The 26,537-nt window shown below is 35.1% G+C and overlaps 1 protein-coding gene across 1 annotated transcript; it reads left to right on the top strand.

Moving 5' to 3' along the window:
• The first annotated feature begins 7,508 nt into the window (after nucleotides 1-7,508).
• PPR40 (pentatricopeptide (PPR) domain protein 40) lies at nucleotides 7,509-11,108 on the top strand. The gene has a single exon (XM_089812480.1). The coding sequence runs from the start codon at nucleotides 7,749-7,751 to the stop codon at nucleotides 10,209-10,211; it is 2,463 nt and encodes an 820-aa protein (XP_089668606.1). The 5' UTR covers nucleotides 7,509-7,748; the 3' UTR covers nucleotides 10,212-11,108.
• The last annotated feature ends 15,429 nt before the right edge of the window (nucleotides 11,109-26,537 follow it).

The raw sequence follows: 26,537 nt of genomic DNA, 5'->3' as shown, positions 1-26,537 counted from the left end.
TCTCGTATATACTAGACAACATCATTCTTGAGGATCTTCCATGAAATCTGTTCTTGAATTTTGCTATAATTCTTTAGGTATCCTAGGTGTCAGGAAAAAGGTGATTCATGCATCTCTTTCAAAAATGTCTTCATCATCTTGGACTTGAGAGCCAAATAGATCATTCCCTTGAATTAGATGAGGTTATCTACCACTTTTTACCCATTGTCTTTCACTTGACCATCCATCAACTAACAAGAAAATATGTTCTTGGAGTATTCAACCAATAGGTGTTCCTTCCAATCCCCTAAAATCTAAGGCAAAGAGCATATTGTAGGACTTCTTGTTAGAGCATCAACCACTACATTATTATTTTGTTTCACGTACTCAATTTCAAAGTCAAACGTTTGGATTTTTCTCACCCACTTTTGTTGGTATTCATTCAAATCTCTCTTCTCTAGGAAATATCTCAATTTGTTTTGATTTTTCCACATGATGAACATTTCTCTAATGAGATACAACAAAAAATTTGTTAGTGTTCATATGATGGTGAACATATCAATCACTCTTCTCTTGAGAACTCTCAAATGTAATGGGGTGAGGACTATGTATCAACATTGCCCTGATGCCTTCTCTCAATGCATAACACTCCAAGATAAAGGATTGATTGAAGTTAGTTAGTGCTAGAACCAAATACAAACTCATGACTTCCTTCAACTTATCAATAATTTGTTGTGCCTTTTGTAATGCCCCGCTTGAGATCCTTGGAACAAGGATAAATAAAATCCAACATATATATTTTTAGAAAAAGTATGGATGCACATGACAATCAACATACAAGGATCACAAAGATCACAAAAAAGACTTAAAAAATCCAAACACCACTACATATCCAAATGCCACTACTGGCCAAAAAAAAATAAAAAATGAAAACCACAAAACACATTCGAATCTAAAACATCTCAAATTTAAAAGGTCAAATGTTAGGGTTCAAGAACTCGGCAATGGATATCCCAATCACCTCTCAAAACCTTTGGTCAAGTCAAAAAGTGTCCTCTAGTTGCCCGAGTAGGTTTTCTCACAAACCTAGGCAATACTTTCACAGTCAAGGCGACACTTCCTCTAAATCCATACAACACTCTTCTAATGTCATATAATAGTTCTCCAAGAGGTGTGTGATACTTTCTAGTATCACAAAACATTTCTCCTTAAGATGTGTGATGCTTTCCAATATCGCACGGTACTTCTTCTTTGAGCATGTGATACTTTATAAGTATCATCTAGTGCTACAACATTGTCACGTAGGAAATGCAAGAATGCTCCAAAAACCATTTAGAAAGGTAAGTAAAGAGTTAGAACCTCCACAATAGGGAGTACCAAATTCCCAAATTGAGGCTTGATCACTTGAACACAAGAAAGGCATAACAAAAAAGAAACTAACCATTAGAAACATAGCAGTAAAGGAAACATACTGAAAGTGACATCATAATGAATAAACATAACAAAACTCATATGGGGTTCCTCCCAACCATAATAGCATCATGAGACCTCAAAGGCCCTAGCCATCCCTCATGTGTAACATCCCAAACTGCCAACTAGATAGTCAAAGCTATCTTATTAGGGTGTCAATACTCAAGTGTAATAACATCATAAGAACAAGGAATCTAACATGCTAATCCAATAAGAAATAGATACTCCAACTAAGTAAATCACATCATCTAATCATATGCTAAACATCATAAGATAGGAATGTGTAAAATAACTAACATCTTCTAAACATTATACCCAAGCATTCCAATGAAAGCATAAATCACAAGGAAGCATACTTTGGAAACTTGAATATACCAAGTGAAACATCAAGCACTAATCGCTTTGGAATAATATACTATCTCTATACACTAGTCCTTAGTAGTGGTATAGGTAGCTACACCTCCCAACCATGTGGAACCCATAGGTTCACTCCGTTGTGCTGATGGAGATAATGATCCAACCACAAACAAACATAAAGAAAATGTCCATGGCTAACACTCACACTAGATAGTAAGATGACTAAAACAAAGATCATGAGACAATGTAAGTATTACATGTCCTGGTTAGACAATCAATGGGTAACTATGTAGGGACTCACTGCATAGAGAGTCGCTTGGCATTGGATAGTCCAAGCTCGGTATTGTGCGTACTCAACTTCCCAATGAAAGGCTCTAACATTGTGTCCTTTTATTATCTTTGTTTTATTACCCAGTATTTTATTTAGTCATCACTTTTTTAAAACTTCTTCATGCCAACCCTCTAGCACAATAAACACTAGGTTGTCAGATAGAACACCCCTCCATGGTTCCAACGATGAGTGCCCATAGGCATGCATATTCCCAACCCAACTGCAAATAAACATAACTCAACCAAAATATAAACGAGAGATTGGGCCTCACAAGTCACTCGACAAGTGCATGCACATGTACTTGTGTGTGGTGCACCACCATCACAAAGATCAAAAAGCAAGGGTTGGATGAGAACATCAACAAAATAACACTCAACTAAACACACGCTCAGGAGGATGGATGTAACATAAAAGTGCAACAATGGTCTGACTGACATTCTATAGAAAATCCAAGTCCATGACCAACATCATGCCAAGAAAACCTGAAAAAGTTGTAAGACACACAAATCAAGGTAAAAACCTCAAAACTCAAAAAAATTTAAAATAAAACCCATTTGGTCTTAGGGCACAAAAGCCACGAAAACCCAATAAAATTTAGGTTCAAGCACCGTATGCAAAAATGGCTAGCATAATAGTGCGAAACCCCAAACTCTCATCCCAAAATCTGGGAAAACACTCATAACTAACCAACTGAGCATAACCAATAATAAAAAATGGAGGGAAACAGTAGTTCTTAGCCTCCTAATAAACAAATACTAGAAATAGAAACATAAATAGAGCTAAAACATAAAAATGGGAGAGCCCTACCTGATAGCCAAAAGGGCTAAAATGAGAATAAGCTAGATAAAAATAAATATCCTGTAGAAGTTGCCAAAAGTTGTAGCAAAGCAAGGTCTCCCCAAGTTGGATCCAATGAGACTGATCTCACAAAGATCCCATGCTTGTAGCTCTCACAATAAATAGAAATGTAATTCTCTAAAAGAGCATTTTGGAAAAAACTCTCAAACTTGTAATTTCCAAAAGTGAGAAGTCCGGAATTAATTTCCTCTTTGGATACTTATTCACTTTTCAAGTGAATAATCGATTAGGTTAAATAACTAGGTAACCTAGTTAAACCCTGAATCAACCCAAATGAAAACAGGCTATTCCATGTAATTGGAATTCATCTATGGCAAAGATGCTAGACATTAAAATCAAAGAAAATAAAGCCCAAAAACCCAAAATCACAAAAATTCCTTAAAAACTTATGTGACAATGCAAAACTCTAAATGCACAAACACTTTCATAGGGATAATCACATAATGTAAATGAGTCTAGATTTATCAAATCATCGAAAGGCTTAATTCAAACAATTAAATAAGATACATTGACCATACAGGGACGACATTGGTAAATTATGAACAGTTGAACATTAACTCCATGTGCCATTGCTAGGGATATAAATTTTGCACACTAAAACACATGATCAAGTGCAATTACATATAATGACATAGTCAAAGCAATAAATAACCTAATTTAATCATTTATTTAAGTATACCTAAATAATCCATTTACATCACTCATGTTCACATAAAGCATAACAAAGCAAGAATGAAGTAAATTAGCATAGCATTAAATCCAACACATAAACATAATTAGAGATATGTACAAATACTAGATAACTAGATATCATCATAAAACCTATTATCATCTCAAAATGGCATCATCATGCAAATATGATCAAATGAACATCATAGTAATCTAACATCTATGATATTAGAAATCAAAGTATAACATATGACTATAAGGTCATCTCAGATGTAAAAATAACATGAGCAACAAGTATCTCTTGGATCAAAATATAACATGGTACAAACTGCAAACACAAGAGGTACTACACCTTCTGATCTTAATAGAAATATCCCTTTTTTGTCAGGTCTATCAGTGGTGCACTAAGATGTGAGAATCCCTTCACAAATATTCGATAATAATTGCACAATCTAAAAATTCCATGTAGATCTGAGAGAGTATTGGGAGGCAATCGATCCAATATGCCTTGAATATTTTCCTAGTGTACTTGAACCTCTTGAGCATTAATGATGTGTCCTAGATACAATACCTTTGTCACTCCAAATTCATATTTGGATATTTCGGTAAACAATGATTATAACTTCATGGTCTCATACACTTCATCCAAATGCCTCAAATGTTCCTCCCATGTCTTACTGTAAATAAGCATGTCATCAAAAAATACCAATTAGAACTTATGGTTCATACAAGACTAGAAAGTGGTTAGAGCATAGGTCAACCCAAATAGAATAAAAAGGAACTCATAATAATTGTAATAACAATGGAAGGTGGTCATGTCTACATCTTTCTCCCTCATGAAAATTTGATGGTAGCCAGAGCAAAGATCTATTTTGGAAAAGTAGACTACACTATGTAACTCATCCAACAATTCGTTGATCTTGGGGATGACATACCTAGTTTTGATGGTTTTCTTGATATTTGGTTTTCCATCCAAATATCCTCCATCCAAAGGGTTCCATCCTCATTCTAATAACACAATAATATTCTTTGCATGATTTAGGTTAACCTCCTTGGAAGATTTTTGACCATCTCCTTTGGGTTCTATTTCCTCTTGCTCCTCCTTGTTGTCTGACACCACCTCAAATGTTGTGTGGCCCCATTGTTGTACATCACTATGAACCATTGTCCCTGAAATGTGCCCCATACCAAAAAAATAATACACCTTAGAGTGTCAACAAGAGTGATGGTGCCTCCTCATTCTACTAACACAATAATCTTCTTTGCATGATTTAGGTTAACCTCCTTGGAAGCTTTTTGACCATCTCCTTTGGGTTCTATTTCCTCTTGCTCCTCCTTGTTGTTTGACACCACCTCAATGTGATGGAATTTTCCCTTACTTGATCATTGGTTCCATGGTTCCCATGGATCCTTATAGTTAAAGTAGAGATTCCTCCTCCTGAGCTCCTATTTGGTGGCTTCATCCAATGTATGCTTCTTGGGAGGGGGATTTTTGTAATTCTCCTTTGGAGCGAAGGCATCTTAGTCTGTGAATAACTCTTAGAAGAAGAAGAGGGTGTCACCATGTTACACACCTTCTTGATTGGTGCCATGAGTATGTTGGGGTTAAAACCCTTGACCCAACCTTTTAAGGGCTTGATAAATCCATCCATAAACAACACAAATAGTATTCTCCTTGAAATTTTTGTCACTAATATTGATAGTCTTTGAGATTATGTGATGTAGTTTTCCACCAATTTGGTTTTCTTTAGTTTGGCTAGCTCCTTGAAGTTTACCTCTAGATCATTTATGTCAAAGCAGCCTATAAGTCTCTCTAAAAGTCAACATATGGAGTGACTTGATCATGACCAAGGGTGACCATCGCATGGCACCACCATTTATGAGTGATTCCTTCTAGGTGAAGTGATATGAACTTGACTACCTCTTCTTCAAGCATTCGGTTGAGCTAGAAGTAGGTATCTAGCTTCTGAACAAATGCTTGTGCTGATGTATGCTTAAACCCATTAAAGCATGATAATTTTATCTTGCCAATATTTTATTTAATATCATAATTGTAATTGACCTATCTCCTAGAATATCTCATCCATAAATTCACATAATCCTTGAAGGATATTTATGCTCTAGATCCGACATCGAACCTGTCTTGTTAGAATTGATCTTGCATATTGAGGAAGATAGGTTCTTGTCCCTTGCACCATTCTAACCTTTGGGGAACTATCAACATCATTGGTCATGTATGAGAGTGCTCTATGTGGAGCCTCTCATTGATAAAATTATCATCGTGCCCATTGTGTCCTCCATTTGTCCTTCTTTTTGCCAACAATTTAAGGGTCTTGCCAATTTGTTGTTACCCCTTTGCCAAGGTTTCACCAATTTATCATTGTCCATTCACCAAAGTTTCACTTATTTATTGTTGTCCTCTTGTTAGCTCCCGTAGAAGTGTCATCATCTTAGTGCTTGATTCACTCATCTTGTCTACTATTTGAGATCTTGTTTGCATCCAACATTACCCATAGACTAACTAGATCACCATCTTTGATACTATTGTAATGTTCCTACATACGATAGTTGTTGTGAGTCATACAATGAGTAGGCTCGTACAATGGCAAGCTAGGCGTAACCATATGTTTAGTTAGACATATGGTGGATGTAAAATCCATACGATAAAGCTGGAAATTGGGAGGCATATGATAGGTGGTGAATTGAATAGCTTATGATGTGGAGGGGGGGAAATAAGGAAGGCAAACGATGGAGAAGGGAAAGTGGCATATGCTGGAAGAGGTCATACAATAGGGAAGGGGTGCCTTTTGACTTTGTTGAAATGGTATGTGAATGTTTGCCAATTACTGTACACCTTCCTAATAGTTGCCAATGGGATTATGCAAGTTCATGGAGAGACGCCATTCACCATAGTGCACACAAAGATAAGCAATTTGTTGCTAAACTAGAAAATTATTTTTGCAAACAATGATGGCTGTTTGCCAAACCCGAGCAAAGTAAACCAAAGCCAAATAGGTTAGGGATGACACTTATGAAAATTGCAACAAGCCAAGTAGGGAAGGTCTCTCACTTTTAAAATGGCACACAAGTAGAATCCTAATCAAGTTCACACTAAAAAAATAAAACTTGACACATGCCTACAACCACCTAAGACTAGCCTTATAAAGGGCTTCGGGGGAAGCTTCCCAGAGGATTACAAAAAGTGTTGACATGACCAACACCTAAGGAAAATAAAAATGGGCCCAAGAGAAATATAAATTATTTGTCAGGGCTAGATATGCAAAATATTATTATCCTAATTTATTTAATGATGTTGGGGACATCACATTAAACCATAGGCAAATGAGGCATAAGCGAATGATAGCCCAACCTAGGCTTGTTGTTGCAGAAGGAAGTGTTGAGAAACCAATGCCATTGTTTCCACCGTGGCTCAACAATATGAATGCCCAAACTTATAAAGCATATTCAAAAGTAATATTGAAATGAATAAGTTAAACATAAGTCGATATGTCTGAATAAGGTAGAACTAGGCTTGTACATCTTCTCAAGAATAAAGATTAATAGTAGTTCTAGAAAAAATGTGATACAAACATGAACACAAAAACATGACTAAAGAAAGCCCTTGAATCACAACAAATATCCACCACCAAAAATTGTGCTGGTTGAAAGAAAGACCATCCTTTAATTTAGAACTATCATACCTCCCTTTTTCCACCAAGGGTTAAAATTCACGCCCAAGGTGCCAAAACAAATGATATATCTATTGTAGTAAATGCCCTTAGGCTATTCCTTTATATATTATTATAAAGGGAAAAAATATCTAAAAATTTGAAATCTTCAACCTAAAAAATTAAACTTTAAGGATTTACACAGGCGAAGAATTTTTATTCTATTTTACTTCGCCATTGGATTGATATTTGATGGCGCCTGGTTAAGGATTGCAGTGAAATTTGACCTTCAGACGGATACGCTGTTCTATAATTATTGGGCTCCAGGATAGGGCAAATGCAAATGACGAAAAAAAGAGCCTGAAACTTGACCTTGGTGGTTGAATTTCGCACATAGCAAATGCCATTACTGATATATGGCTGGGAAGCAACTAGGTAACGGTTTTCTTCTAGTTGGTAACTCTTATTTATCAGTTTTAAATCGCAACAAAAACCCACGGTGCAGATTCAAACCTCATTCGGTAGGCATAAATGCCATTGAAGCACTCACAAATGCTGCAGATCTATACTCCACCACCGGACAAGCCGTGACGAATGTTAATTCCTACTACACATGCCAGGGTAAGTCCTCTAGGGCATTTTATGGTAAGAATTTTCATGTTCGTAGAATTAGAGATGGGAGTCGAGAGATATGGATTTCTGAAGGTGGGTTTTTGAAAATAGAGGTTTTCGCCACTCGTCATATAAAATCAAGGGGTTTGGCAAGTGGGCGTGTAAAACCAGGTGATTCACCAGGTGAGTTTTCAAAATATGGTACTTTGGGGGGTGGGTTGAAGAATCCAGAAACTGATTCTAAAGGGATTGATGAGTTCCTATTTCGGTATTATTATTACAGAAAGAAGATGCCTAATAGCTCTGTATCTAGGGATAAAATCCTAATCAGGAAAAGCTCGCCAATAGCGACAACTATACAGTGTGAACAAGTGAGAGACCTTCTCCAACATGAAAACTGGTGTGCCAAATTAAACGAGTCGTTCAATAACTCCGATTTAATTCTGACATCTCAGTATGTATGCAGAGTCCTGAAGTCTTTAGAAGATCCCATGAAAGCTCTGAAATTCTTCATTTGGGTTGATTGGCAAGATAGATATCCGCATCACAGCTTGCCTGTATTGAAGCTTTTGACCCATGTTCTTGTCGAAAGAGGACCATGCGTTTTGTCCACTGGGTTTCTTTTAGATATAAAAAATGCAGGTTGCGGGCTCACAGAGGATAGCTTCTGTGCCTTAATAGAAAGTTGGGGCAAATTGGGGCTTGCAAAGTATGCTACTGAAGTATTTGGCCAAATGGATTACTTGGGTTTCATTCCAACCACACGAATATATAATTTTGTTATTGGGGCCCTTGTGAAATCTAAATGTCTTGATCTTGCCTATTTAAAGTTTGAGCAAATGTCTGTTGCCCGTTGCACCCCAGATACACTTACATACAATCTTCTGATACACGGAGTATGCAAGACTGGTATTATGGATGAAGCTTTCAGGCTTTTGAAGAAAATGGAGAGCGTGGCCTGCTTTCCTAATGTTTATACGTATACCACAATAATTGATGGACTCTGTAAGGCAAGAAGACCAGATAGGGCTGTCCAAGTTTTGGAGGAAATGAGAAGCAAACATTGTATTCCAACTGAAACAACTTATAGGTCATTAATTCATGGTGTTTTCAAAAACATCGAGGGCCTAGTAGCATACGAGTTTATAGAGAAATGGATGGAAAGAGGATCTATTTTAAACGAGAATATTTGCAGTACAGTCTTGTATTGCCTCTCCAAATTGGACATGGCAGAAGAGGCTTGCAAGTTTCTCGAAAAGATGAGAAAAAAGGGTTACTTCCCCAGTATTCCCACGTTCAATGTTGTAATGGCCTGTCTGTGCAAAGGATCAAAATTTGATTATGCATTTAAGCTTTTGGGTGAACTTTATACAAGAGGTCAAGTACCAGAAATCACTGTTTACACGAGTCTTATTCGTGGTCTATATAATGCGGGTAAGGTAGGAGATGCTGAAAGGCACCTTAATGAGATGCTTGGCCGCTGTCTTATTTCTGATTTATATACCTACAATATATTGATTGATTGCTTTGTCAAGTTGGCAATGATGAATAGAGCTTCAAATCTTTTCAAAGAAATGTTAGAAAAGGGTCACATACCGAATCTTGTAACATTTAATACTCTAATCAGTGGATATAGCAAGTCAGGTGAGGTTAACAAGGCTCGCGAGTACTTGAAATTACTTTTACAAAATGGATTAAGCCCTGATGTTTTTACTTTTGCTTCTATGATTGATGGTCTATGTAGAAATAATTTGACCTATGAAGCACTCAAGTGCTTTGGTGAGATGATTGAGTGGGGTGTAAGCCCTAACGCAGTCACTTACAATAGTTTAATCCATGGCCTATGCAAAACTGGCGAAGTCAGCCTGGCTTTTGTATTTTACAAGCAAATGAAAGAAAAGGGCATTCCTCCAGATGTTTATGCTTTTAATGCCCTGATTTTGGGTCTCTGTAAAATGGGGAGACTAGATAGTGCACAAAATCTCTGCCAATTTATGTTGAATTGTGGGGAAAGGGCTGACCAATATACATATAACACTTTCCTTAAGGTACTATGTGATAGAGGAAAAGTGGATGAAGCTAAAGAATTGATGCTTCAAATGGAAGCTAATGGCTGTGCTCCTAATTCTATGACTTACTATTTAATTATAAAATCTCTCTCCGCTAATGGTTTTTCTGAAGAGGCACGCCAACTTCAGGACCGAGCTCTTTGCAAAGGAATTTCACCAATGAAAGTTGCTAATAAGTTTAAGGGCTTTAATGGCTGAGCATTTTGGATTCTTGTTTTGGATGGCCTGAGATGGAAACTTTTTTGACAGACCCACACATTGTTCCATTCGGAGCTTGTGCTTGTGTTTTTCAAGACATTGACAGTTTGCATCTGCTGTGCAAGCTACGAGGTGTTGCTGTGGCATTTTTCTATGGAAACTTTCTAGCATATCATGAAAAAACACATGGTCCATAGTTCATGCATACAAATAGGGGGAATAGTCCATTGCTAAATTTAAATTGCAGTAGGAGGTGCAGTAACTTATTCTAGTTGGATCAATGCACTGCATCTTGGGAAGATGACATTTCCTAGTATTTGGTATTCTTTCTGGAATAAATCTGGACAGAGAACTTTTTTGGATTGACCCTGTTTGGGATTCAAAAATACAAAGAACTTCAGCTCCAGCAGCTAGTTTCCTTTGACAGCCTTTGAAATAATTGAACTTTCCCGAGGACAAATGCTTTCAGCAAGGCTGGCTCAATTGGTTTGCTATTTTTTATCATTAAGAGCAATAATTTGTCTGGATTGCTTAGTGAGTTCCAAGTGAAGTTGTTATAGTGAATCAAAATCAAATGAAAGGGGTTGTAACAGTTTTTTCCTTATTTGCTTCATTTTGGGCATTATTGGACCCACTGAGAATGCAATTGTGCATTCTTTGAACTAAACTGTGGATGTTTTGGAGGGCTTGTATGTTTTTCACTGTCATGAACTATGATACTTCACAGCCTAGTGTGTCTATCTTGTGATCTCCAAGTAAAATCCTATGGAAGTGGTTAGTTGGGTTTTGGTTATATTTTTTTGCTTTATAGCCAAAAATATAAGTTCCAACTACCTGAATATTTTTTATTCAAATGTTACATTTCCATTTCATCATGAAGATATTGTATTGAACAAATATTTGAGAGAGGTTTGCCCTGGCTAATAAGAGCAATTGTCAAAAATATTTTATGAGAGGGCAAATATAAATGCACAAGCATGGATACCATAAAAATTCGGTGAATCCAATTGCTGCCCCAGTTTGTGTGTTGCGAGGACAATCACAATACCATTCATTGTGTAGAGAACTCAACAGATCTCTTCTTAGGTAACAATGTATAAGTGCTTATCCTTTAAACACCACTTATATGTATTATCATGCTTCCCCTGTTGCTTTATGTTTCTCAAATTTCAAACATGTGTCAGACTGATTACTAAGAGAGATTGTGGTGACTTGATGCATTTCCTGATGATATATTTCAGAGATTATTCAAAATAATATAGCAGATTTGGGATGAAAACATACTCCCTCTGCATGGGGATGTTACCAGTGTAAGCAAATAAAAATTATAAAATCTATCTTATTTTCAAGAATAATGCCAGTCATCTTGTAGATACTGTATATGCACTTGCAACTGTCAAGTTGGAGATTAAACCCATTATGCCAAGGAAGAAATGACCAAGACAAAGGTCCAGGGGTCCGGGGTGTTGTGGGAGAACCTCAGGAACTCCTGCAAAAAGTAGAAGACTATAGAACAATGTCATCTTTACATGTGAGGCCCATGCCAATCTCTTCACCCTATTCCTAGCGAAGAAAGATGGGAATGATGTTTTCTGAATTCAGCTACATCCAATATAAGGGGTTTGGATTAGGTAAGGCAGAATCTCTACTATCCTGCTTCTCGGCAATTTGATCTCTTTCAGAAAATAATGGATTTGGTTTTGTAAATTTGTTTTTGATAGTGGTGTGTTTATTGCATCACTTTGATGTCCAATACTTTTCTTTTTCTTTTTAATTTTTTACATGTTTAATACACATTCAAGCTTTGGTCAGCATCAAAATTGATGTTTGTTGGAGAAAAATCATATTTATAAATTTTTTTGATACAGAAGGTATTAGTGATAGACATTTCGTGGACTATATTTGACCCAAAAGTCCATTTTTTCACCTTGGCTTTTTATTTTTAGCATGTTCTTAAAAGGAAGCGTGTATGCAGCAGACTAAATTCCATTTTTGTAGATTAAATAATTAATTTCAAAATTATTTTATAATGCTTTTTGTTTTTTTATTTAATAAAAAATGACAATAATAGCAATTGGGTTGGCTAGTTAGCCACAGGCTTGTTAAAATGCCCAGGCTTGGTCATGAGAACCTCTTTTTGGCATTGCCCAATTTAGACACTGTTTAAAAGCGGATCATTTTTTATGTTATCAGAGCTATGTAACAATAAAAATAATAACAAAACAGTACAGTTTTTTTCCCCAAGTTCTTCAGACACTTCTCTAAAACATGGCGATTTTTGGTTTAAAAACTAATGTTACCCTTGTACATCTATTAAAGTTCCACTTCTATAGAATTACTGTATGGAATGTATGTAGTTCTATTTCGTAAGATTTTCAGAGGAACCAGTGGAAATTGGATCTAGACCTTTATGTGAAAGCACCTTCCCTGAAGCTATTTGCTATTTAGTATAACAGTGATGTATTTACACATGCAATAAGGTTCTCCATGCAGAAATATTTTAGGATACATGCTTAAGCACAATAGCAAATGTTTTCTGCTTAGCATCCTCGACCCTTTGCCCATGAGCCAAAACAACAGTGATGTTTTCATAAATTGTCTCTATGCATTATGTTAGCCATTGGCAAGACATCTAGAGCTGAGTAGTTGCAAAAGAGCAAGTATATGTTACTGTTGATGTATGCTGTTATCCTATAATGGTCATCTAATGCTCCAATTTTTCTCCAATTTTTCACCGTGTTATAGATCTTTCCAATAGAGTTTATCCACCTTATGTTTTGTCTATTTCAATGTTGTAACCTTTTTTTGTTTTTATAGTGGGTATTTCTAGCATTATGAGAAACATTGGAGCCTTGTATTGAGTGTTAGTTTCAAAACAAAATACTTACTGTAATTTCTGAGTAATTGATTTCAAAATAAAAAATCTACTTTGGTGAACTAGGCATGCAAATAAGTTTTTATTGTTGCGTGGTTTCTGTGTTGTGTTCTAATGCACCTGCTCTTCAGAAGATTGGCAGAAGTAAGAAACATTAAAGTTTTTTTTACTACATTAGATATTAAGGCATTTCCTTGAGGAGCCGACTTCAGAAAGGAAAAGAAGGCGGGTTCATCTTGATAAGGAAACTATATGCCAAGAGATGGGAATACTATGAATAGAGTTTCTTATAGTGGGAAAATGGCATTTCGACTATTGTGAAAATTCGTGAGATAAATTTGCGGAGACTAAGTATAACCAAAAAAAGTAAGATTGCCTTGGCAATAATCTTATAAGACACATAATGGGCCTCTAATTGCAAGCACCACCTTGGCTTAGCCAATTTGAATGGACATGGGTCGCTCATGGGGAGATCTTCTGCTTTCTAGGCATTCCCTTTGCCTTTCAAGCGCCGCCTGTTCATCTATGGGATGTAGTGCTTGCCAAGATTTCTAAGAAGCTGGATTATTGGCTTACGAAACCACTTTCTTTTGTGCGCAAATTCCTAATTTGCTCGAAAGTTCTTGCGGCAACTCATGTCTATTATTCCTCTTGTTGGGCTCCTTCTAAAACCTCCTATTGGAAATTAGAGAGATTGCTTCGTGATTTTCTCTAGGCGTTTGGTTCCGATCATCACGGTTTCCACAGAGTTGCTTGGGATTTTTGTTGTCTCAGAAAAGAATTTGGAGGCCGTGGCCTGCTTTCCACACAGAAGCAAGGCTGTACTTCGTGTGCCAAATGGATTATTCGTGCCATCATTGGAGATGAAGCTTGGAAGATTTTGGTTTGGCATTGCATTTCTTTTGGATTTCCTGTCAATAGGCTTGCACGGAAGGGAATAGGCTTTCACACCCTTATCATCATACGAGAGCCCGTGCTCATACAAGGCTCTTTTGTTATTAAGAGCATATGGAAAGCTTGGGAAGCTATCAAGCCTTGGCTTCATTGGTCTGGTGATGAGTTTTGCAATGGACTCTCTTTGAATCAATAGAACATTTGGTGGTCTCCCCTGTTTGCCATCTAGGGTGCTGCCCTTGCCAAGACTCAAGATGCTAGTGCTCTGTGTTTTTCGAAACAAGGCATCGAGACTCCTAAAGATCTTTTCTCTAGGGTTTCCATGAGTTTCAGATCTTGGGAAGATATGCAAGTCCAGTATCGTCTTGCTCGTTCAGATCGACAGACTTTTGACTTATTACTCTCTTCAATTCCAATGCACTTAATTTATAAAGTGGGTATTCAGTTTGTTAGACCTTGGTGGCATGATTGGAAGTGGTATCTTGCCACTCCTTTCACCAGTTACAAACCAAGTCTGGGTTATAGATGGCTTTCTCCCCATCTGTTGATAGTGGATATGCTCAATCAGAGATGACATTTGCAATCTTCTCTCTCAATGGAGAAATCACTTTGACACTATTTGGAGTGCTATCATAGAACCCAAGATTGCCCATTTTGCTTGGTGCCTGGCTTTTCAAGGTCTTCCCCTTGGGCCTCGGCTCAAGCATATTGGGATTCTAGATCTTAGTTGCCCTTTCTGTGGACAACCAGAGTCTTTCTTGCATATTTTTTGGTTTTGTAGACGTGCTCAAAATTACTGGCACTGAATTCATGACTTCTTTAAGCTGTTTAGGCCTGAACCCTTTTTTTGGCACATGGTTATCTTGGGTGATTCCCCCAGAATCCCTCATAAATTTACCTAGATTTGGCATACCTTGAAGATGGAGATTTTGTCTACTCTGTGAAAAAATAGAAATGCTGTCTTTTTCACTCATAGTTTTTTTGATATTAATATTGCTATGTACACAAATGCGTGCATTTGTAATAATGTAACAATGCAGATTTAGGTTCAAGCAAACAAGGTGGCCTTGGAGGTGGCTCACCTGCAAGAGTTGCTTAATCACTGGGGCAATGCCCTTTGTACAGTTGCCAGGGTCCCTCCTGATGCCTCAGTTGATACCTCGACGCCTAGAGGCTGTTGCCAATGGCGCAACTCCTTAGGCCACCGCTCACACACTACGCACTCCCAGGCTTCCCGCCACCGCTCTCCCAGTGGTGGCGATGGTGGATGGAGGCATTGCTTGGTTTCCCTGCCTTGTGGTGGCATTGGTTGGTCCCTGGCTCCTCCTCCTGGTGCTTGGCAAGCGGTCTCTAGGAAATGGCCTTGCTTGGATATGGCAATTTCGCCTCTGCAGTAAGATATTAAGGATGCTGACCAGACCATTGATCCTACTGCTATTGCTGTTGATGACGACTGGACTGTTCCCAACTTGCCCCCTAATCCCAAAGATAATTAGGGTTTTCATGATCGTGACTTGCCACCTCCCTCAGCAGGCACTACTTTAGCTGCTTGAGGTTGCTCTATATGTTTTTTTTTTGATGAATAGTTTATGATTTTGGCTTCGGCCACGTGAACTCTCGCGAGGTGACTTTGTATCCCTCGGCCTTTTTTTGTGAATTGTAATCTTAGTATATTAATAATTAATAGAAAAAGACTATTCATAAAAAGAGAGAGAGAGAGTAAGAACAACACCATGGTAGCACACAAGTAATGCCCTGTACGGTGCACGAAGCATGGTGGAAGTTAAGCTGAAGACTGTACCATATCAATGAGAGGTAGTCTCATACAACTTCAAGTTTTAGTATGCTTCAGCCATACTCTAAACACACAAACACACAAGAAGTGAAGAAGGCTTATTTCTTTATTGTACTATTTAGTGTAGTCTTGTTGTGACCTAATCCCACATTCTCCTCAAGTATTATTTAGGAACCAGCTTAATTTAAAACTTATCTAAAAGACTAAATATCTAAATTATTAGTCCCCGCCGTAAGGCAAGAGACTAAAGTTTTCAATCGCTCTTTCGAGCATTATTTTGGCTCGAAAATAACACACTTGCAAAAAATCTTGCTTTAAACTATAATTTTTGAGGAACTTGGGAATTAATTGATGTCATAATTTTAGATTACTTTTTCCCTATTGGCTCAGCTATTATTCCGGGTAGTCTTTTCTTTTTCTAATTGAAATATTACGATTTTTTTTTAGCATTGCAACTGGCATTTTCCAAGAGAGCTAAGTGGCAAGAATGTATTCTCCTTGCATGGCATGAGGTTTTTTATTAATTTTTTCAAATAGATCTACACCTAGCTACAGAGGAAGAGAACATGTAAATAAGATTTGTTTGCATGTATTGATGTGGAAGTAAATGAATTGTTGGGTGCATAAATTTGTGTGATAATGATTTCTTCAAATGAAGAGGCATTTTAAAACATTCACATCTAATTGCTCTATTATTGTAGAAGGCCTTAGCTTTGGCTATGGTTAAATATTTTAGATTCTTGTAAGTTCGAAATAGATTTGGCCATGGCTACATAGCATTTCATTGCACTATTATTTTATAACTTCATTGTAATGCATAATACTAGATTGCTATTTAGTTCTTCATATAGAGATATTTTGAATTCACATAGTACTAGATTGCTATTTGGTTCTTCATATAGAGGTATTTTGAATTTATTTATTTATTTATTTAGTAGTCTCAAAAAATTACAATCTCTATTTTTTGTTGGAAGCCTTATTGCCTTTGGGGTTGTTGGCCTTTAATTTTTAGATATCCTAACACTACTAAAATAGAACAAATTTTGTGTTACCTGTTGTAACTAGAAATCTATATATCACATTCTTCTCTGAGAGTCTTTTTCTCTGCAAAAGATAGAAAGGGTAAGGGCTGCGATCTGTACAATTTGGATTTTTTCACATTCACGTTTGTCTTTGAAATTTCATCTAGGAGGAAGGGAAAGATGAGTAATGGAAAATAATTAGTGTTCCCTAAGTTGGTATTGTTTTGTTCTTTCCATTTTAATTTTACTTTTGTGTTAAGATACAAGAGTACAAATTTAATTAAAGCTCTATTTTTAAATTGCAATTTTTATTGTGTATATGAAAGAAAAATCTAAAATATGATTTCTTTGTCGTAGGATAATAATTTAATTTTTGTGCATGATGAACAAGAAGCCATATGTAGAGATGATTACATCCAGTCCAAGGTAGGCATTCAACTCTTGTGCCATAGTTGTTGGTTTCTTTTATTTTATAATAAGATTTAGACAGACAAATTCTTGGGTTGAGAGACCGTTTGTTTAAGCTAAGGCTACAAGAATATTAGCCCCACAGGTTGTCTCTATTTTAACAAATGTTGATATTTGGTATAATTCATTAGAACATTATCAACTTATGTGAGACAAAATCATGACCTCTTACAATTTTATTATGTCCATTGGTATTGGAGGGGTTCTTGCCATGTAGGTATTTTATATATGTTAATCAATATGCCAATGGAATTTATAGCCTAAGTTTTTTTTTGAATCAGAGCTTCAGATTAGCTACCAACCTATTTAATATATTTTAGAAAACAAGGTTAACTTTCTAGAGATCAAAGGATTTTTTTGCTAATTGTCCAGACCAATTTGCATGTGAAATATAGGTCATTATTATATAGTTGAAGTTAATACTAGGATTTTGACATTATTTCTACACTAATTACGTATATACAATATTGTGTTTATTGTTAAGTTGTTTTTTCTAAAAAAATAGTGCATAGTCCATTTTCCATTAGTGAAGCATATATGTGTCAATAAAATATTGAATGAATATTGCATTTATGGAGAAGTCCATTAAGAGAACATAAATATATAAAGCCTATATAATCTATTTATATAAAACATTACATTTCATCAACATATACAGGTATCAATCATATATTATTGGCCCAAAAATTTGGCTCTATGCAAGAGAGAGATACTGAGTGAAAAAGGATCAAAATTGCTTGATCATTTTATTCTAAACCACTACAACTTTTATCGCCCAATTCTCTTTGGTGCAATTACATTGTGTGTACATGAATACCAGACTAATTAGAAACTAAAGGAGATGTCACACATTTTCGCAATCTAATTTTTGCACTAGTGTTAGTACAACACTCCACTGAGATGTCACACAAATTTACTGATGTTATTGTGTCCTTCCTAGTGGTTTGAGGTTTTAGATGGACTATTGGGACACTATTGGAAAGCCCTTGGCCTTTCCTTTAATTGTAAATTTGTTCTCTTTGGATCTGTCATATAGCTCATAGCTTGTGCCAGGCATTCCGTATTTTTAGATCATTAATTTAATTATTTTCTTTTCTAATTTTCCATCGTCCCTAGAATGTTAACTACCTGGTTCTTGTATTTGTTTTTGTATTCATGTCAAGGCTGCCTTTGATTATAGTGACATCTATTATATAAATGATAAACTAGACAAGAGAACCTCGAGATACATCTATGGAGCTTGTTGTTCAACCATTATCTTAATTCCAACATTTTAGAACTATCGATTTTGGTCATTTATTCAACTTGGAAGGACTATATACACAACATGGTATGTAACAATTGCATAGCCTGCTCATATAGAAGTATAGATATTGAAATTCTAGTTTACTACAACTTTAATTTGCTAGAGATTTCCTATACATGAAGTTTTTAATTTTTAATTAGAGGCCACATTAAAATAGCTAACAATGTTCCAATTAAATAGGTTGAAGTTGTGAAACACTTTGCACCAAATATATTGCGTATTTTTTTTTACTAAAGCCACAAATAATCTTTACAATTTTGGGGGCCATACAGTTACAGTGTAAGTTATTCATCACTTATTTGCCTTATGTTGCTTCTTAGATATTGGTTTTGACTCCCAATTTTTTTTTTGGTTGTTTTACATGTTTTACTCAAATCACTATTGACCCAATGAAACCTACTATACTTTCAAGCTCCATTTGCGTAGCCCCTGTGCTCATTGAGCCTTGTGTTGTAACATGAATTTAATGTTATGCCCTGCAAGGAGTCAATGCATGCCATTTGGAAACCTAAAAGTTCAAGTCAATTTACTTGCTGAAAACTCTCTACGATTGCCATCCGCAATATTTGCTTATTGGGCATTTGAATATAAGCTTCTCACTCATTCTAACGCTTTCTCTATTCTCACCAGATGTGGATTATGTGATATTACTATCGTCCTCATGCTTAGCTACATATATTTTTATTTCGCATATCGTTCCTTGGCTGAGTTTGAAGCATAAAAATGAAATGTATTTTATTACATGTCAGGAGAGGTTGTCTATTTCCCTACTGTAGTTTTGTACAACTTCAATTCAAGTGGGAAAAAGTAATATTTGGCATCTAGCAAATAGATGGTTGGCATTTTCCTATATTTTGTTTTGCCTTATTTTCATATATAGACTTGTTGTTCAAGACATCAAGCAAGTGAAGATGGATTGCTTTGCAGTTGGAAGAGCAATAATATCTTCACTAAACAATAAAAAATGAGACAAATGATTAGTAGTAGTTTCCATATTGCAAATTCTTTTTAATAGTTCAATTCCATATATAAAATATAATGTGAACTAATCTATCCCATGCATAACTCAAGTGTAACTTGTTAGAAGATATCTCCATTGAATGAAAACTATTTAATTGCTATAATGGGGCATAAAGCTACCTCCATTTCCCCACCCCCCTCATGTTTCCCTACCTTTTTTAGGTTAGAATTTATGTCAATGAAAGAATTTAGGATATGAATTTCAATTAAATTTACACTTTATTTATTTATTTCTAAATGTGTGTTTTCCTTGGTCTAAATTCAATTGTATTTTCATAAGCCTCTAGAATTTCCATATCTCAATTTCACATAAGGTTCTAGAAATGGAAATTCATATCTATATATACCCAAGAACCCCAAATCTTCTTCAAGAGGTTTGCCACATTGTTTACCAATCTATTGTTTGTGAATTAATGGTCACTAATAAGTGATAAGTTAAGACTTTGTCATAACGATCCTAATAAAAATTTCAAAATATGAAAGGAAAATTTTGATCCCAACCTTATGTTTTTGTTGTGGCTGCAATAGTTTCTAGATCATGTTAATGGTGGTAGTCTTACCTTAATCTTATACACTATCTTTATCCTTAGAATTTTTCTTCTGTTGTTTAATGTATGCTTGTAGGTTTTTAACTATGTTCTTACTACTTCTTGTTTGGAAGCTGATATTAGAATGGAAGCTTTGTAACTTAGGCTATGAACATCCATCAAAAGATAACTAAAGTGGGATCTTCTAGTTACAAGCATTTTAGTGGACATATATTGAAAAACATCCACAGTTAAATTGTGGAAGTATTATTAGCATTAGAATAATATTAAAAAATCTAATATTGAAAAGATTTTTTTTTTTAATTGTATGTATAATTATAGGGAGATTGGTCATGATTGAATTATTGGGATAAAACTACTTTTTTTTCATCTTCCTACTCCACTTTCTCTTATGCCCCTCCCTAAGGTAGGGACTCAAGCTACATGCAACTCTTGTGTAAATTTTACATGATCATTAATATTAAATATTTTATTATCTTTTCTTAGTGGTCATTCTACTAACTTAAAAAATTTCAAATTAGAATGCATAAAAGGTTGATTCCTTCTCCTCAAACTACTTTGCCACATGAGCTTGTTGTTGAGACTCTCCTTGGTTGGTCTTCTGATCAAATAACTGCTTTCTACAGAACCTTTGGATATGACAAAAATTCTCACAATAGTGAGACATGATCTTCCTGGAACCCTCATAAGATGTGTGTTATCTTTTCTTCTTAGTGGACATGCCTTTATCTGTGACAAAAAATACATTTTCTGCTCTGACCACGTTAATAGTACTAATAAATTGCCACCTCCACCTATCCTATTGTAATAGTTTATTGCATAACTAATCAAATTTTGAGTCAACATTAGTGGAGGTAATGTTAAGTGTTTCAACAAAAGGATTAGAGGACTATGGTAGACTCTTAAGCATAATCATGAGCATGCTCTCTTCCATCTCGGGACCAATACCGTCCAATTGATCAATTAATATCCTTAATCTTCATATTATGCTCTTGTAGAGAAATCTTCTCATCCCTTACCAGAGAAAAAAACACATTTGTGAGGTCCCTCGCACGTATTTTTTTTAAATATGAATTTCTCTGTCAAATCTGTTGTAGGAGATTTGAATGGATATGGAGTAATGTTGTTGGTTTTTACATGTCCTAATGAAAATTGAGAACAACAGATACATCCATGCTTAAATACTTAAATATTAGAGAACAACTATGTTGTCTCGACTATTTAAACATTAAATTTGCACTAACAATAATACAAGGTGTTTCACTTAACGATGATGTTATTGATTTTGTTACCTCAATGATTATTCTTGTATTTAATCTAAATTAATGAATAAGTTATATGTCACATTGATTAAGTAATTATTGATAATTAAATGTGAATAGAAATGAATTAAATAGTTAAGTAATTGAAGCATTATGTTCCGAGTTTGCCCCGATCCATCGTAGCATAGTGATACATTACTATTATTTTGATACTCACGACTCAAGATGTCGAGACATTATCTGTTGCTAGAACATATCATATTATTTCATGTTGTGTGACGTTATTTTCAGATATTTGATGTCCGTCATTTAATGCTTTATGTATATGTATGTTGATGAATTAAGTAAAATGCAGGATTTACACATTTATTTTGGAATCTTTATGATTAAGGATATAAGTAGGATGCAAGAAACCCTGATTGATGTATGTTTTAATGTATGTGAATTTCTAACACGTATATATGTACATGTGATTTTCGAGACTACTAATGTGTGCAATGAGTGTGCAGATATTTTAGCTGAGAAAACCGACGGAGGAACAGAACTGATCTCCATGTGTTAATTTTGAAAACCTTGTTGTTCGTAATTCAAGTATTTTTAACTGTGAGATGTATGTATGTATCCTTATGTGATCAGTAAATGTTAATGTTCATGACTGTGTTCTTGTGGTGTCGCTTGACACTCGTGAATTGTTTATGTTCTTCAGTGTGCCGATTAGGATAAGCTATGTAACCTTTGGACCTATGTTGGTTTAAGTTAGTGTCAGTTGCTAATTGGGTTCTTAATCGAGTTTAGTCACCCTTAATTCGGATTAGTGTTTAATCTTCATTTTAGAGTTGTTAGTTGGTCCTAATTATTTCTTAGCTTTTGTTTGGTTCCAAACCTATTCCTAAGGCTTTAAAACATGAAATAATTATGCCCAAGGGGTATGGGTATTGGTTGGGGGTCTTTTCCAACCTCTAAGCCCCTTTTGTTGACTTTGGAGATCACTCAAAAAGTCTCATTTTACCTTTGTGCGAAAATTGCAAGTGGCTATCTTGAGTTACCTCACCTCACCTCCACTTAGTGTTTAACCATGGTGTGGGTTGAGTTAGGAGCTTCTAGATTTATAGGTGGGTGGGTGTAGTTATTGATCCTTTTGGGTGGTTGAGTTTGAGGCTTATTTAGAGGCCTTCCTTGGATTGGTGGAGGTTGTTACCCAATATCTACATTTAGAGAGGAATTCTTGAAGGTTGAAGAAAGGAAAGGGATACTCTACTCAAACTTGTTCATTGCCATTACCTCTTTGTGAAGGTAAGAAATTCTCATCTCCCTTATTCAGTTTTTATGTTTTGTTTCATGTTCATGTTACCTTGTTGTTGTTTCACTGTTTGTATGGTTGTGGGTATGTTGGGAAGATTTGAAAACTATGTTATTTTGGTTGTTTTCCTTTCACGTTTATGTTTGCAATTTTGAGTTTTTCTTGCATGGATGTTTTGATATTACTCACCCTTGGAGAGGGCAGAAGTGACCAATTGTGGGAAAGGTCTGTTTAGTCGGACTCCAATCAGTGTAGAGTCTCTTCTCAAGATGAGAAGAGGGAGAAAGGGTAGGGTGTTATGGGCCCCTACCTGTCAGCACAAATCTTGTATGATTCTGGCATGTTGAAATGGAAGAACGAAAGTTCTTGGTATATAGCCCCGATTGGGCATCTGTTGATGTTGTGCTTGACTTCTCCTAGTTGGAAGAATCCACCTTTCCCTAGTGTTGATTCATTGTGAATCATATAGTGATAACCTTGTGTGAATATGCATGTTGGATTTGTTCTTGGTCATGTTTGTTGTCACCTGATTAGCTTTTGTTCCCTCCTCGCTTCGTAGAAATGTGTTGCAAAATTTGATATGAATCCCTTGATGAGGGACATGAAGAAAATTCAATTATATTGTTAAAATTTGGGATTGATATCCTATGTAAATTTGGTATTTCAAACTTTGTTAGATTGGCAACGAAGCTGGGTTTTCTTCCTGATTCTTTCCCGGCTGAGCCTTTGAATCGGGTTTGCCAATAAAATGGTGTTTGAGTATATATGCTTGCAGTGAGTCTGATAGCTTTGTTTTCAGTTTTGCATATGTAAATTAAAAAAATTTAGATGTAATGGTGTTACCTTACTGCACATTTTTATGATTGGCAATCACATTCGTTTAAATTAGATTAATTAGATAACATGTTGATATATACTTAGCTATGCAATTTTAAGTTTAAAATAAGTTAAGAAAATTTACATTTTAGTTGTGCTTAAATTTTATAATTATACATGTGCATGAGGAAGTTAAGTGAATTTATTTGAATACTTGTTTTAAACATATGTGAATTTATTACATTTAATCCTATTATCACTTTTAAATATTAAAACATAACTGGTTGGTGTTTTGGGCATGACAACATTCTTCAAAAAGAAGACTCGAATTTTTATTTGATGCTTCATGGAGACTTTTCAAGTGCTCCCGAATCTCCATTAAAGAATCACTAGTGACACTTTTGGAAACATCTCATTGGTGACAAATAACTTCAACATTATAACCACTTCTTGGTTTTGTTCATTAAACTTGTCATGGTCTTTGCTCACTATTGTAGGACGAGTAGAGTTACTTAGAACAAGTTGGACCAAGCATTGGTACTCAAAAATTGAAAGTATCCCCTGTTTCTAGGTATTACAATTCTTGTTGTTCAACCATTGATTTCTCTCCATGATACTGGTCAATGATGTTATCCCTCCCATTTTCCTATGCACAAAAAATGAGGCAAACTCGAGCTTGACAATTTTATTTTTTTGTCAAAAGGTATTAAAAAATCTTTAGCAAAGAGCTAACACAAATCCCAAGACAAATGTAGTACAAAACTTCATTAAAAAAAAACTTTAAAACCCTTTTGCAAACCTTTGACTTTTTATACAAAAGTTATCAATTTATTTCCTCTAAAATCCTAACTGAATTTTTCTGCAGGAAAAAGTTAATCATAAACTCCCTAAAAAGAACATCTAAAAAGTAGGAAGTACACTATTTTTTCAATTGGGCAAAAAAAGCTTCAATAATTCTAGGTAGTAAGAGCTTCAAATATTTATTAAAAAAATAAAGAAAATGTGATGTCATATTACAAAAAATACACTAATATAAAATTTAGTCACAATATGGAGACCAAGTTGGCTTATATAAAGAATAACTCAAGAATTTTTTTTTTTTAAAAGGCCGACAACAAAAAGATTTCCATATTATTTACAAAGTAACTAAAACTAAAACTTTTTTAAATATAACTTTTCACTTCAAGGAGACAATTTTCACAGTAAGCATTTTTTATTTGACAAAATCCAAAGATGTATTGTGCATGCTTATATTAAAAAAAAATGAATACAGGAGTCATGTTTTCACATGACTAAAACTTTTGATAGAATAATTGTATTCACTAGGAGTAATGAAATATGTTTTCACTAATTGAGGACTTTTGTAAAGGTTAAGTATAGTTACCATGAAGTAAATTAAAAGGTTTGGTTAAGTGAAACTCAAATGGTAGGAAATATACAAAGGAAAGCATATTGTTTTTTACTAAAAGATAAAATACCTTCCAAAGAAAATTTGATTTTCATTCTCATGTGGAATAAGGATATCCTTTCAAGTATTGGGAATGATTATATTCACATGTACTCATGAGACTGTTAGTCAAAATAATTATTAAAAATTATTTTAAATTGTAAAAGTTGGAAAAGCAGTAAATGCATTCATGTAAAAGAGCAAAGTGGAAACAAAGGACAAAAAGAAAGTGTGCATACCAAAGGGTAAATGTCATTTTCATAGGTACCATATGTGAGTTCGAGGAAAAAGGGGCAAGATGAAATTAGAGGGAGTGGAGTAGGCTTTAGGGTAAATTAGTTATTTGTAGATGATGAAGAATGTTTTTTTTCTTCTACACTAAGATAAATAAAAGGACACATTAACAATTGTTCAAATATACAACTTCTTCATTTCTATTTCTATTTTGTTCTTTTTATTCTGCAAGCATTTTAAAGTTTTATAATAAGTTTTTTGTAGATAGAATTAGTGTTGAGTCCAAAGGTTTGGAATAGAACTTGTAGATATGTGATTCCATGAATGAATGGTAGTCAATTTGTGTATTTAGAGTTCGCTATTGTAGGATTTTCTCCAAAATTGTTCATTTATTATCATTTGGCTACAAAACATCAATGATGTATTGGGTTTATCTTTTCAAGTTCCTCAACAATTTTAGTTGTTTGCTACTTTATTTCCAAAGAAGAACTAAGTTGTTCTAAATAACTTGCAGTGACTTTGAGTGACTGCTTGGAACTATGAGAGGAATTTTGTAACAATAAGAGAGATCTATTAATGTCAACCATTAATAAAACATGATCTACTAGTTATACTAAGTTTGTTGGTGGAATTCTATTTGCATTCTCTTGTTTGACTCTATGCCCTAGGATAAGCATTGACTTATGTAGGTGTAGACGCTTAAAATCGTCCCAAACACTATATTAATTTATTTAATATTTTTCTTGACATTATAATTAAATAATTATATATATGGGTGAATGCACAAAGTTGAGTTGCAATTCCGTGGAAGTCAAATCCGCGAAATGAGACCTCTTAGAAACGGGTACCCGATTTTAAAAAATGGGCACCCGTTTTCGACTCGGGTGCCCGACCCTAAATCTAAAAAACAGGCACCCATTATTTTTAAAAATTGGGTACCCATTTTTTATTTTCTCAAAAAATTAAAAATTTGAATTTTTAAGAAACAGGCACCCATTTTTTAAAAATAATAAATGGGTACTCGTTTTTTAAAAATCGGGTACCCATTTTAAAAAATCGGGTACCCATTTTTTAAAAGTAAAAAATGGGTACCCATTTCTTAAAAATTCAATTTTTTTAAGTTCTCGACGGATTTTACATGCCGCTTTTAGCTTTTCAAAATGGGTACCCATTTTTTGAAATTCAAATAACGGGTGCCCGTTTCTTACAACATGAGGCAAGATTTTTTTTCCTACTTCGGATTTTGGTTTGGGACAAGCTTGGTGAGACCAAGCCTATGCCTTGGCCTCTCAAGATTTGGCTAAGGCATTGAATTGACAAATTCATGCCTTGCCATAAT

Source organism: Cupressus sempervirens, chromosome 2 (assembly GCF_028749045.1).
Source record: "Cupressus sempervirens isolate cs-2001-9-10 chromosome 2, ASM2874904v1, whole genome shotgun sequence".
NCBI lineage: Eukaryota > Viridiplantae > Streptophyta > Pinopsida > Cupressales > Cupressaceae > Cupressus > Cupressus sempervirens.
Note: the sequence above shows the minus strand (reverse complement) of the source record. Positions and strands in the feature narration are given on the sequence as shown.

Excerpts from the sequence above, each read along its gene's own strand:
- PPR40 (XM_089812480.1), top strand. The coding sequence starts at position 7,749 with ATGGCTGGGAAGCAACTAGGTAACGGTTTTCTTCTAGTTGGTAACTCT.